Source organism: Panthera pardus, unplaced genomic scaffold, assembly GCF_024362965.1.
Source record: "Panthera pardus isolate Hobbes unplaced genomic scaffold, ASM2436296v1 HiC_scaffold_10, whole genome shotgun sequence".
Classification (NCBI taxonomy): Eukaryota; Metazoa; Chordata; class Mammalia; order Carnivora; family Felidae; genus Panthera; species Panthera pardus.
In genome coordinates, this window is record NW_026526655.1 from 29906878 (window position 1) to 29919909 (window position 13032).

The 13032-nt window shown below is 35.2% G+C and overlaps 1 protein-coding gene across 4 annotated transcripts in view; it reads left to right on the plus strand.

Moving 5' to 3' along the window:
- NDUFS1 (NADH:ubiquinone oxidoreductase core subunit S1) overlaps positions 1 to 12339 on the plus strand; it is a 29450-nt gene extending 17111 nt beyond the window's left edge. For all 4 annotated transcript variants that reach the window (XM_019446265.2, XM_053905675.1, XM_019446264.2 and 1 more), the window contains 6 exons: positions 639 to 799; positions 5599 to 5753; positions 7706 to 7881; positions 8435 to 8569; positions 8671 to 8743; positions 10579 to 12339. In XM_019446265.2, coding sequence (XP_019301810.1) covers positions 639 to 799; positions 5599 to 5753; positions 7706 to 7881; positions 8435 to 8569; positions 8671 to 8743; positions 10579 to 10670 — 792 coding nt within the window. In that variant the 3' untranslated portion in view covers positions 10671 to 12339. The remainder of the gene's footprint in view (positions 1 to 638; positions 800 to 5598; positions 5754 to 7705; positions 7882 to 8434; positions 8570 to 8670; positions 8744 to 10578) is intronic.
- Positions 12340 to 13032: the final 693 nt, after the last annotated feature.

The window sequence follows — 13032 nt, forward strand, 5'->3', positions numbered from 1 at the left end:
TTCATGCTGATTCTTTGCTTTGGGCCGCTTATTTATTGAGGAATGATATAGAAGGTGGACAGGAGAGTGAGCTATATAGTCTTCAGCTTTTAATTTTTCTATCCTCCACCAAATCTGTTGTTTCCTTTGCTTTTGGCATGCACTTCCCTTCATGTTTTGACATTCAGGAAGCAGAGCCCTTAAAGTCTTAGCTATTCTGAGTTGTAATCCTAGTGATGGTTGCTTTCCCTACCTCTTCCTTCTTGTCTGGGGCATGGTGGGTAGATAGACTGTAGCATGGTACTTGAGTGTGGTTTTTCCTCTTAGACGGTACCAACTAAATGTCTGTAGGGACGTTGCCCAGTTTTTCTTGGACATACCCATAATCATTCTGACCAAAGGATATTTGGGAAAGTCTTTCATTCTCAGTACTTAGTTTTAGAAAGTCTGTTTTATCTGATTCTCACTTAGCCATTTCACCGTAGCATTGGCAACATGTTTTTGGTTAAATCTGGTTGGATGTATGTCTATATGTTGATTAGTAAAAATCAAAGGCATTCTGCATTGAAACTAAAACTTGACACAACATATCGTAGATGCAAATTTGATTAGATTTAGTTGATTGTTTAGATTTTTTAATCAAAATTCTTTTTAAATAGGTATTACATGAAGCTAAAAAACCAATGGTGGTTTTAGGCAGTTCTGCACTCCAAAGAAATGATGGGGCAGCAATTCTTGCAGCTGTTTCCAACATTGCTCAAAAGATTCGGATGAGTAGTGGTGTTACCAGTGATTGGAAAGTTATGAATATCCTTCATAGGTATGTTGAGTAATTGTTTTATATACTGTAAAATTCAAGTAATTTGTGTACATGTATTCTGTTACATTGTCACATTTAGACTTACAAACAGCTTAATATTTAGCAGCATCTGTAGCAGATGCAAAATAGATTAAAACCTTTATTTTCTGTGTGAGAAGAACCTGAGATAATAAATAATATTTAAAATATTTGAAAAAGCAGTGCTGACAAAATTTTGAAAATCTGTACCCTATTAGTATACCTTGGTTCAATAATTGCAACAAGTCCTGTGACTTCAATTAAATGATAAAAATGTAAACATGAGAACTCAATGTAAGGAAAGTTTTTTTTCTGACTATATTAATAACGCAAATTTATTTTAGAAAGTTGGAAAGAGAACAAAGTATACAAAAATGGAAATTATCCTTATTCCACAATTTACAGATAATTACTGTTGCTACTTCTGGTCCTTTTTTTCCTGTGTAAATATTTTTCTAGTTATATAGTTGAAATCATATTGTGTATACAGTTTTGTAACCTGGTTTTGATCAATTTTCATTACCTGATAAAATTTCCTCCTGTAATTAGAAATTTTTTATAAACTTTAATGGCTGTTTAATATCATGAATATGTATAAATTTTTAGCTATTTCATTATTATTAACATGTAAATTGATGCTAGTCTTTTTTTTTTTTTCGTTAAGAGAGAGCAAGAGTGAGCAGGGGAGAGGAGCAGAGAGAGAGAGAGAGATTGATTCCCCACACGATGTGGGGCTTGATCCCAGAACCTTGGGATCATGACTTAAGCCAGAATCATGAGTCGGATGCTCAACTGACTGAGCCACCCAGGCACCCCTAGTTTAATATTTCATTTCATTTCATTTTATATTTTATTATTTATATTTGAGTTAGTTAATAGTGCAATATTGGTTTCAGAAGTAGAATTCAGTGATTCATCGTTTACATACAACACCCAGTGCTCATCACAAGTACCTTCCTTAATCCCCATCACCCATCTAACCCATCTCCCACCTACCTCCCTCCATCAACCCTTGGTTTGTTCTCTATTGTTAAAAGTCTCTTGTGGTTTATTTCCCTTTCTTCTCTTCTCCCTCCTTCCCATATGTTCATCTGTTTTGTTTCTTAAATTCCACATATGAATGAAATCATATGATAGTCGTTTTTCTCTGATTTATCTGGCTTAGTATAATATATTCTAGCTCTATCTATGTCATTGCAAATGGCAAGATTTCATTCTTTTTGATGTCTGAGTAATATTCTGTCGTGTGTGTGTGTGTGTGTGTGTGTATACACACATACATACACACACCGCATTTTCTTAAAAACATTTTTTTTTTTTAATGTTTATTTATTTTTGAAGGAGAGAGAGACAGAGTGTGAGTGGGGAGGCGCAGAGAGAGAGACACACAGAATCTGAAGCAGGCTCCAGGCTCTGAGCTGTCAGCACACAGCCTGATGCTGGGCTCAAACTCACAAACCGCGAGATCATGACCTGAGCTGAAGTCGGATGCTCAACCGACTGAGCCACCCAGACGCCCTGACACCACATTTTCTTTATCCATTCATGAGCTGATGGACATTTGGGCTCTCTGTATAGTTTTGCTATTGTTAATACTGCTGTAAACATTGGGGTGCATGTACCTCTTCAGATCTGTATTTTTTTTATCCTTTGGGTAAATGCTTAATAGTGCAATTGCTAGATTGTAGGGTAGTTTTACTTTTAGTTTTTTGAGGGATCTCCGTACTATTCTCCAGAGTGGCTTTTTTGAGGGATCTCCGTACTATTCTCCAGAGTGGCTGTACCACCAGCAGTGCAAGAGTGTTCGTTCCCCTTTCTTCATATCTTTTCCAACGCCTGTTGTTTTTTGTGTAGTAAATTTTAGCCATTCTCACAAGTGTGAGGTGGTATCTTACTGTGGTTTTGATTTGTATTTCCCTGATGAAGAGTCATGTTGAGCTTTTTTTTTTTTTTAAATCTGGGGGGAGGCGCTAGTCTTTAAAAATAATGCAATATCAGAGAAAGTGAGAGAGAGAGAGAATCCCAAGCAGGCTCCACACTTAGCACAGAGCCCAACCCAGGGCTTGATATCACGACCTTGAGATCCTGACCTAAGCTGAAATCAAGAGTCAGACACTTAACCTACAAGCTACCCAGGCACCCCACGTATTACTTTTCAAATTTGTTTAAGGATTAAAGCTAACCATTTTTAAATATGATAGGCAAATTGTTTTCATTTAGAAGTATTTTCATACATTCTAAAACATTAATTTCAGTGTTATATTTCTCCTTTATTGGTTTGATTTGGCATTGCAAATCTTGTAAACACTTTGAAAAACTTTATATTTTATATATTTTTTTAAATGTTTATTTACTTTTGAGAGAGAAAGAGAGAGACAGAGTGTGAGTGGGCAAGGGGCTGAGAGAGGGAGACACAGATTTGGAAGCAGGCTCCAGGCTCTGAACTGTCAGCACGGAGCCCGACATGGGGCTCGAACTCAAAAACCATGTGATCATGACCTGAGCCAAAGTTGGAGACTTAACCAACACCTCTGGATCCTTTCTGGTCACAATTTTTACTTCTTATTTTTAGTTCACCCTTGCATCCATGTCCTTATTCATACAGTTTTGTGTTTCTGAATGGATACCAAAATTAATAACTTCAAAAAAATTCCTGAATGTCTAACAATGTATTTCTGGTTCTTTCTCACAGATAAACACCTGGCTAAGTACAAAGGTGACAGTCTTTTTTCCTTTAATAGTCAGTAATTTTTCACCATTTCATTTAACATTTTAAAGAGAATCTCCTGTAATCTCAGTTTTGTCCCTGAGAATATGTAGGTGTACGTGTCTGCTTGCTTGCCTTTTGGTTCTTGATTTTTAAGGGTTCCTTATATTTGATGTTAAAGAAAATTCTACCAGAATATAAGTGGTGACACTCAGCTGTCATTACCTTTGCCTGGGAATATCATAGTTACTGGTTTACTTAGTTACTTGCTCTCATGCAGAAGCTTCTTTTGTTATGCATTGGTGGCCTTCAGACTTTTGGTTCTTTTCCCTCATAATTTTTCTCATTTCCTTTTTCTCTGGGTTTAGAGAAAATGCCTTTTTAGAAAAAGTTTATTTATCGGGGCACCTTGGTGGCTCAGTTGGCTAAGTGGCTGGCTTCAGCTCAAGTCATGATCTTGGGGTTTGTGGGTTTGAGCCCTGTGTCAGGCTCTGTGCTGACAGTTTTGGATTCTGTGTCTCCTCTCTCTCTGTCCCTCTCCCATTTGCGCTCTTTTTCTCTCTCAAAAATAAATAAACATTTTTTAAAAAGTTTATTTACTTTTGAGAGAGAGAACACAAGTGGGGTAGGGGTAGAAAGAGGGAGATTGAGAATCCCAAGCAGGCTCTGCACTGCCAGCACAGAGCCCGACACGAGGCTCAAAGTCACTAACAGTGAGATCATGACCTGAGCTGAAACCAAGAGTCAGATGCTTAACCGACTGACCTACCCAGGCACCCTTAGAGAAAATGTCTTTTTTTGTTCCATCATTTTGTCGGTTTTCATTCTAGAGAGCACTGACTTTGATGTAATTTTTAATTTATTAACCTTGTTTTTCATTTCATTATTAAAAGATTTCCTTTTTTTAAAAGTTCATTTTAGTTTATTAGGACGTATCTTTTATTGCAAAGGCAAAACTTAGGCTTACTGAGTTTGTTTTTCCAGGATGAGGTAGACTGTCATAAGTTAATGTGAGTCTCTGCTCAGATCTTTGAGAGAGAGGTATCAAGACATTAAAAAAATACTATTGGGGCACAGGGATTAGTTTTGAAATTGGGAAGTAGGAGTCTTCCAACTTTGTTTACTTTCATGATAGGTTTGGCTATTCTGGATCCTTTGCAAACCATATGAATTTTAGGATCAGCTTGTCAGTTTCTGTAAAATATTCAGCTGGGATTTTTGATAGGGATTGCACTGAATCTATAAGTTCAATTGGTGAGTATTGTCTTAACAGTAGTAAGTCTCCTAATCCATGGACATGGGATGTCTTTCCATTTAGTAAGGTCTTTAATTTCTTTCAAAGTTGTTCTGTAGTTTTCGTTATATATATCTTACACTTTTTTTAAAAACGTTTCATTCTTTTGACGTTATCCAGTCAGAGTTTGACAGAGTAGTAGCATCTGGTAGGAGTTGGTTTGACCTGCTCTCCTCCCCCAACAAATAGGTAAAACACCAATCTGCTTTATATATAGTAGGTCCTCAGAATGGCTACTATTTCTAGAAAGAAAGTTAACATTAGCAAATTAGACCAAAGACTGAGTTGTTCAGAGTATAGTTATTTCAGATTTGTTCTTTAAAGGATTATTTTCTGCTTATACGAGTAGTATATGTTCATAGAAAGAACTCCATAAGGACATACACCCATGAACTAATTATAGTTTTCTCCAAGTTACAGTCTTATGGGTAGTGTTTTAATTTCTCCCTTTCGGTTTTCAAAATCGTCTAATTTTTATCTAATGACAGTTTTTGGCTTACTGTGTTGACTAAGAACCAATTTTAGGGTAATTTCAATTGGCATAATGTTTCCACAATTATTCTAATAATTCTAAGCACCTTGTTTCTTTGTTTGCCATTCTTAAAACAGTAAAAAACTGCTGTTTCTGGTTTTGACATCTATTTAAAATGGGTAAAGAAGATAAGGGAAGGTCTTTGTCAGCATTGAATAGAAAAGAGATTAAGTATCACTTCAAGAATCACATTTAATTTTTTATAATGATAACACTGCAGGTGTGCTAAAAATCTGATTGTTTTACAGGATTGCAAGCCAAGTAGCTGCTTTGGACCTTGGCTATAAACCTGGGGTGGAAGCAATTCGTAAGAGCCCTCCCAAAGTGCTATTTCTCCTGGGAGCAGATGGAGGTTGTATCACTCGACAGGATTTGCCAAAGGATTGTTTCATTATTTATCAAGGTAAGTAGCATCTGTGATACCAGAAACAGAAGAGAATCGAATATTGTGTAGATTAGAAACTGTATGGCAATATATTTAGTGGATTGAATATTTTCCGTTCAAGAATTTCATACACACGCCCCAATATTTTTTTAATATATTTTTTTAATGTTTATTTATTCTTGAGAGAGAGAGAGAAACAGAGTATGAGTAGGGGAAGAACAGAGAGAGAGGGAGACACAGAATCCGAAGCAGGCTCCAGGCTCCGAGCTGTCAGCACAGAACCCTATGCAGGACTCGAACCCATGAACTGTGAGATCTTGACCTGAGCCGAAGTCAGATGCTTAACTGACTGAGCCACCTAGACGCCCCTCAATATTTTTTAAAAACCAAATCATAGGTTTTATTAGTTACATAGTTGATACTGCAATTGAGAATTATTACCTGGAGAAAAAAAGAATTATTACCTGGGACACCTGGCCAGCTCATTCGGTAGAGCTTCTGACTCTAGATCTCAGGGTCATGGGTTCAAGCCCTATGTTGGGTGTAGAGATCACTTTAAAAAAAATTACTTAAGGGTCCTAGGTGGCTCAGTTGGTTAAGCATCGGACTTCAGCTCAGGTCACGATCTTGCACTCCATGAGTTCAAGCCTTGCATTGGGCTCTATGCGGATAGCTCAGAGCCTGGAGCCTGCTTTGGATTCTGTGTCTCCCTCTCTCTCTGCCCCTCCCCTGTTCTCACTCTGTCTCTCTCTGTCTGTCTCTCTCTCTCTCTCTCTCAAAATTAAATATTTAAAAAAATTAAAAAAAAATTACTACCTGATGATACCTAATAACAAAAAATTAAAAGAAGCCTAAATGCTTCAGTAACAGGAATGGTTAAATTATGGTTTATTTATACAGTGAAATATTATGTAGCACTAAAATTCTGCTTTTCAAAGAATGTTTACCATTATTATATAATTAGAGGAAAGCACTTTTATATAAACAGTATAAAAAGTTTAAAAAATCATGAGTGTTATGTTACAGAACATTTAATGAAATATATTTGACAGTACTCCTTTGGCTTCTTTGTATTTGACTCATTTTCTTGAAGTCTTACTCATAAATGTAATCAAGTTTCCCTGGAATAGATGGAGTCCAGAGTGTTCCTGGATATTTTACAGGGAAAAGTATTACATAACTCTCTACTTCATTTTACACAAACACCATAAATTTATTAATAGGCTTTTTATTGCCAATGGCACGTAAAAAGCATTATATAATGTTTTGTATTTTTTGTTTGTTAAAATTAAAGCAACATACATAAATTACATCCATCTCCTAATCCTATCCAGAGATAATCATTGATGATGGTTTTGAAATGTGTGCTTCATGTATTTTTCTATGTATGTACAAAAATGAGACTAAATATTTTATATATTTCGTTTAACTCAAGTTCTTTTTTCTTCTAACAGTTTTGTTAAACTATTAAAATTTTCATTATACTATTTCAGTTTTTCAGCAAGCTATTTTGTATAGTTTTCTGTTTATTGTGTTTTTAGTATTATCACTGTCATTCCTGTCCTACATTTTTATTCCTCCACCATTTCCATCTACTTTACCAAATTTCACTTACATATACCTGAGCATTTCTAGTTTGTAATTATCAAGAGAAATAATATAGCTAGTTGCCCATATATGTGTGGTATTATGTGTATTTCTGTATTTGCAAAAACTTATGTGGGAAGATACATAGCAAATGCTTATCAGTAATTTCTTTGGGAAGGGAGTTGAAATGTGGGCTTTTTATTCCAAAAAATTTTTATATTGTTTTGTATATTGTAATTTGGTAAACAATTTTGTAATTATTTTTTGTTTTTTAACACTTTAAATTCTTAATGGGATTTACAAAAGGGTATCTTCTGGGTTCATGTATGGTACCTAATCAATTTTTTGCTAAAATATGGTTTGCATTTTCCGTCTTTTCACAGGACATCATGGAGACGTTGGAGCTCCAATAGCTGATGTTATTCTCCCAGGCGCTGCTTACACAGAAAAGTCAGCCACTTATGTCAATACTGAAGGCCGAGCTCAGCAGACAAGAGTAGCAGTGACACCTCCTGGCTTGGCAAGAGAAGACTGGAAAATTATAAGAGCCCTCTCTGAGGTATTTGTTCTTAGTGATGTTGCTAATGGGAAGTTTGACTTGTTAGCTTGTCAAAGACAAAGCGGATCCAAGTCTGAAGTGCAGAGATGATTTGAATAATCTCTGTTGGAAAAATATGTTCAGAAAATGGGAATTTGATATTGGTGTTTTTATTTTTGGCTTATTTTTTGCCTAAAAATACTGCTTTTAACTCTTTTTATTGTAAAAAAGAAAAAAGGCATCATGAGATTTAAAATTATACACAGTTGTCTGTAGATTTTGTTTATGATCAGTATCAGGTTAGCAAAAGCATTCAGATTTAGCATACCATTATCTCTTTAATGATTTATTTCATAATCAGTCTAATTTCTAAAGAGAAATTACATACTGATAGCTGTTTATGAATTAAAATTTTTGACCATTGTGTTCTCCACTTAACCACAATATACATGCTAATGAACGCCAATAGAATTTTCATTGGTACAACATTATTTCACTATAGTTGCAATTATGTATGATTTGAATTTTTAAGTACTAAAGCTTTGTGTCAATTTTGGGGACCTGATATGTATAGATTGCAGGTATGACTCTTCCATATGATACTCTGGATCAAGTAAGGAACAGATTGGAGGAAGTCTCTCCTAATCTTGTCCGATATGATGATGTCGAAGGAGCCAATTATTTCCAGCAAGCAAATGAGCTCTCCAAGGTAAAAACTTGCCTGTATGCAGTTTTCATACTAGTGTATCCTCTGGTGTTAGTTTTCAATTCTATTATTGATCTCATGCTTTTTTGTTCTTGTTGTTGTAGCTAGTGAACCAGCAACTTCTTGCTGATCCGCTTGTTCCACCTCAGCTAACAATAAAAGACTTCTACATGACAGGTATGCATTTGTCAGCATGCCTGCCAAATATAGAAGGTGGGAAGGTAGAAGATCACCTAATTTAGCATCGTGATTCCAACGTCTTCGGGTGCCTGGGTGGCTTAGTTTGTTAAGCGGCTGACTTGATTTTGGCTTAGGTCATGATCTTATGGTTCATGAGCTCGAACCCCATATTGGGCTCTGTGCTCATAGTGCGGAGCCTACTTCATATCCTCTGTCTCCCTTTCTCTGCCCCTCTCCCGCTCAATCTCTCCGTCTGTTTCTCTCAAAAATAAATAAATGCCAAAAAAAAAAAAAGATTCCAACCTGTTATTAAGAATATTTGATATTTTTATTTAATCTTTGAAAATTTTCAAACATCAGAAGTAATGTAATTTGTATCATCTGATTTTACGCTCTCTCTTTTTTTTTTTTTTTTTTTTTTTTTAAATGTAAGCATGTTTTCAATATAAAATTTTACTGTTGTGTATAAAATCATTGTATACTAATTTAGGAAGCATTTTTGTAAGTGACAGCCAGAATTGCTAAGGTTTTTCTGAGAAATACAGTAGAAATATCAAAACATTTGAATGTGACTCATGTTAAACAGTGCTTCTAGGGATGCCTGGGTGGCTTAGTTGGTTAAGCATCTGACTTGGGCTCAGGTCGTGATCTCATGGTTCGTGAGTTCGAGCCCCGCATCGGGCTCTGGACTGACAGCTCAGAGCCTGGAACCTGCTTCAGATTCTGTGTCTCCCACTGTCTCTGCACCGCCCCTGCTCACGCTGTCTCTCTCTCTCTCTCAAAAGTAAAATAAAAAAATAAATAAACAAACAAACAAAACCAGTGCTTCTGATGTATATTGTTAGGAATGTTTTTAAGGAATGCAGACTTACTGAAACTTCTTTACTGCAAATCTTCCATTTGGTATAAAATAACACCTGATATAATATCTGTGTTATGAGGTAATTTAAAAATGATTTTAAATAATTGTCTATCAAAGCAGATAGTGTATTTTTTAATTTTTTAAGTTTGTATCTAAGATTATTGTTAATTGTTTTTTAGTTATGTTTGTTATAGAATACATACTTAAGCCCAAAGAGCAAACAATTACTATGATCCCACTATCCAAAAAAATAACTATATTTATTTTTTTAACATTTTGTCAGGCATCCAGGGATATACACATATATTTATTTAAACAAAAGATATGATTATTCATTTATGGGGGGGGAGGGGGGTTGACAGCTTTATTGAAATATCATCCACATACCATGAAATTCACTCATAAAGTGTACAATTCAGTGGATTTTAGTATACATACTATTTTATAAACTTTTTTTCAATAATAGTATTTTGTACATGTTTTACCTGTCTTTAATAATTTTCTACAATATTTTTAATGTTGCATACTAGCACGTTGTATGAGTGTATATAATTATTATTATTTTAAGTTTACTTATTTTGAGAGAGAGCATGCACAAGTAGAGAGAGAGAGGGAAAGAATGAATACCAATTTGTGCTGGCAGCACAGAACCTGACATGGGGCTGGATCCCATGAACCCGTGAAATTATGACCTGAGCCAAAATCAAGAGTCGGACACTTAACTGACTGAGCCACGCAGACACTCCATGGCTGTTTATATATAAGTATTTAATCATTCCTAGGAGTAATTGTTAAAAACATTTATTAGCTAATAAGGGACTTCTGAATTTGTTGCTCTCACGTTACATATAGTTCAATAGGGTTTTATAGTCTTTTTTTGTTGTTCCTGAATATGTGCAACAAGAAAGTTTTACTGTGTGCTTTTTTAAAAATTGTATTATCAAAATGCACTTTTTAAAATATCTTTCAGACTCAATTAGCAGAGCCTCACAGACAATGGCCAAATGTGTCAAAGCTGTCACAGAAGGTGCCCAAGCAGTAGAGGAGCCATCCATTTGCTGAAACATCTACTAGGAACCCTGTTTTGTTACAAATAATTAATGGACAATTATGTTGGAGTGATCTCCTACAGGTTTATCTGTTTAAAAAATAATCTGAATGATGTAATATTTAAGATTGTACCATGCTTATTTGAAAATGATATTGCGGTTATTAGTGAATTTTGAGGTTTCAAAAACATTTATGTGTTGTATGTAAACATTGTTAAATAGTTTAATGAACATATTTACAGATGCTCTTTCACATAAAAGCATTGGTAATCTTTGTGACACATATAAAGAAAATCCTTAAAATAGGAGTTTTTTGTTTATTTTCATTGATCGTTTATGTTTGTAAAATGGTCCTTCCATTAGGAGCCACTGTTTTCTAGTGCTAATGATCTAAGCATTCTGTCAAGCTGGGTAAATAGAAAATATATATATAATATAATCCTACATCAGATATGTATTTGAACAATTATAATTAATCATAATAATGGTAGATCATGATTATTCAGCTTTTTCTGTATGCTAAGCACTCTGGTTTTATGTGTATTGTCTTGTTTTGTCCTTGCTACAACTCACTGAGATAGTGTTCTCTCATTTTACAGATGAGGAAACTGAAGCCTAGGGGTATTTGGTAGCTTGCCCAATGTCACAGCAAAGTCGAGGACTCAAGCTTAGTTCTGACTCCAAAGCCCATTGTTCTTTCCTGCTACACATAATTGCCTCCCATTAATACAGATCCTATAGGTTATTACTTCTAAGAATTAGCATTGAGAAGCTTAATATATAGTCCATTTCTCTGTTTTCTCTTGAATCTGTTTCTGTGTCACGGTGATTTATGTGACATTTTTCTTTGTGTAAGAGATTATACACACACATACACCACTAGAGTGAAGGAGTGAAGAGATATAATTTAGGTCTTTATTGAAGTTCCATATTCATTATATTAACACCATCTGTAGTCTTAAATGAACTAAATTATTCCAATAATAGAAGAAAAACTGACAGCTTTCATAATTTTCATTGTTAAAAAGTAAGTAAAAATTTTACAATTAACCTAGGAGATAATCTAATTTATTAAATTTTTTTCACAATCTGTGGTCAGAATCCTTTTGTTTTATAATCCTTATTCCTATTTTCACTAAAGACTTAGCCTAATTATAGGATGCAATATTCTTGATACAATAAGATTTTTAAAATAATAATATGTCATCAATACTTTATCTTTAAAAATTGTACAAAATGTGTCACCTTGTAAGAGCTTTTTCAGAACTGTTTATCTTCTTTAGTAAAACATTAAGAAATGTATTTTGCTTAAAGTACTTAAAATTCTAAGTTGCCTGAAATTATACAAATTCTTGCTTAAAGCCTTTGAATTCAGCACAACCTTTCTGTCCCCTTAGCACTGTAGCTGACCTCGAGGGGGCATATGTGGCATATGCTGTTTTGTATTTTACACAGTACTTTTCAGTGAATGTTAGTAGATTTCATAGGCTTGTTGGTGAGGGAACATTGTGTTCAAGTGGAGAAGAGGTGACATATAACCAAATTGGTCCAGAATCCTTGGGCTGCCATCTAGGCAGTGCGTGTTGAACTTGTAATTCTTTAAAGAATACTCTGTCTGGGGTAAGTAGTGCTCTGTAAAATTGGCTTGTTTTTACATAAAGTAAACATGCAAGTCTGTCTGATGAGTGCCTATTAATCGTGTAATGCTTAATAGTAAGGTTATTGCGGACATAAACATTAAGGGTGGTTGCTAGGGAAAAAAAAGACTTTCTGAAGAAGAGCTCCCAGATAGAAAAGAAATATATATAGGTGAGACTAACCTGGCTGATGGAATTATGATTCTAAGTAATGAAAGGGTCAGCAGTGAGAAGGTCTACAAAGGCTCACGGCCAAGTCCCTTTGGGTGAAGAAACCAGTCTGAAAATATCCAGGAAGAATGATACTCATTTACACTTGATCTTAGCCAAAAGGGAAGCTAAGAAGCAATGGGAAAAGTAATATCATTTAAAGAGGACCTTCTAGGGGCGCCTGGGTGGCTCAGTCGGTTGGGCGTCCGACTTCAGCTCAGGTCACGATCTCGTGGTCCGTGAGTTCGAGCCCCACGTCGGGCTCTGGGCTGATGGCTCAGAGCCTGGAGCCTGCTTCTGATTCTGTGTCTCCCTCTTTCTCTGCCCCTCCCCTGTTCATGCTCTGTCTCTCTCTGTCTCAAAAATAAATAAACGTTAAAAAAAAAAAATTAAAAAAAAAGAGGACCTTCTAAATATGTATCACTAAAGCTTGAAGTACGTTATGTCTAATTTCACAAAAAAACCTGCAACTAATAGGTTTGAGACCCAGGAAATATGAAGTAACTTGCCTAAAGCTACAGAGTTACA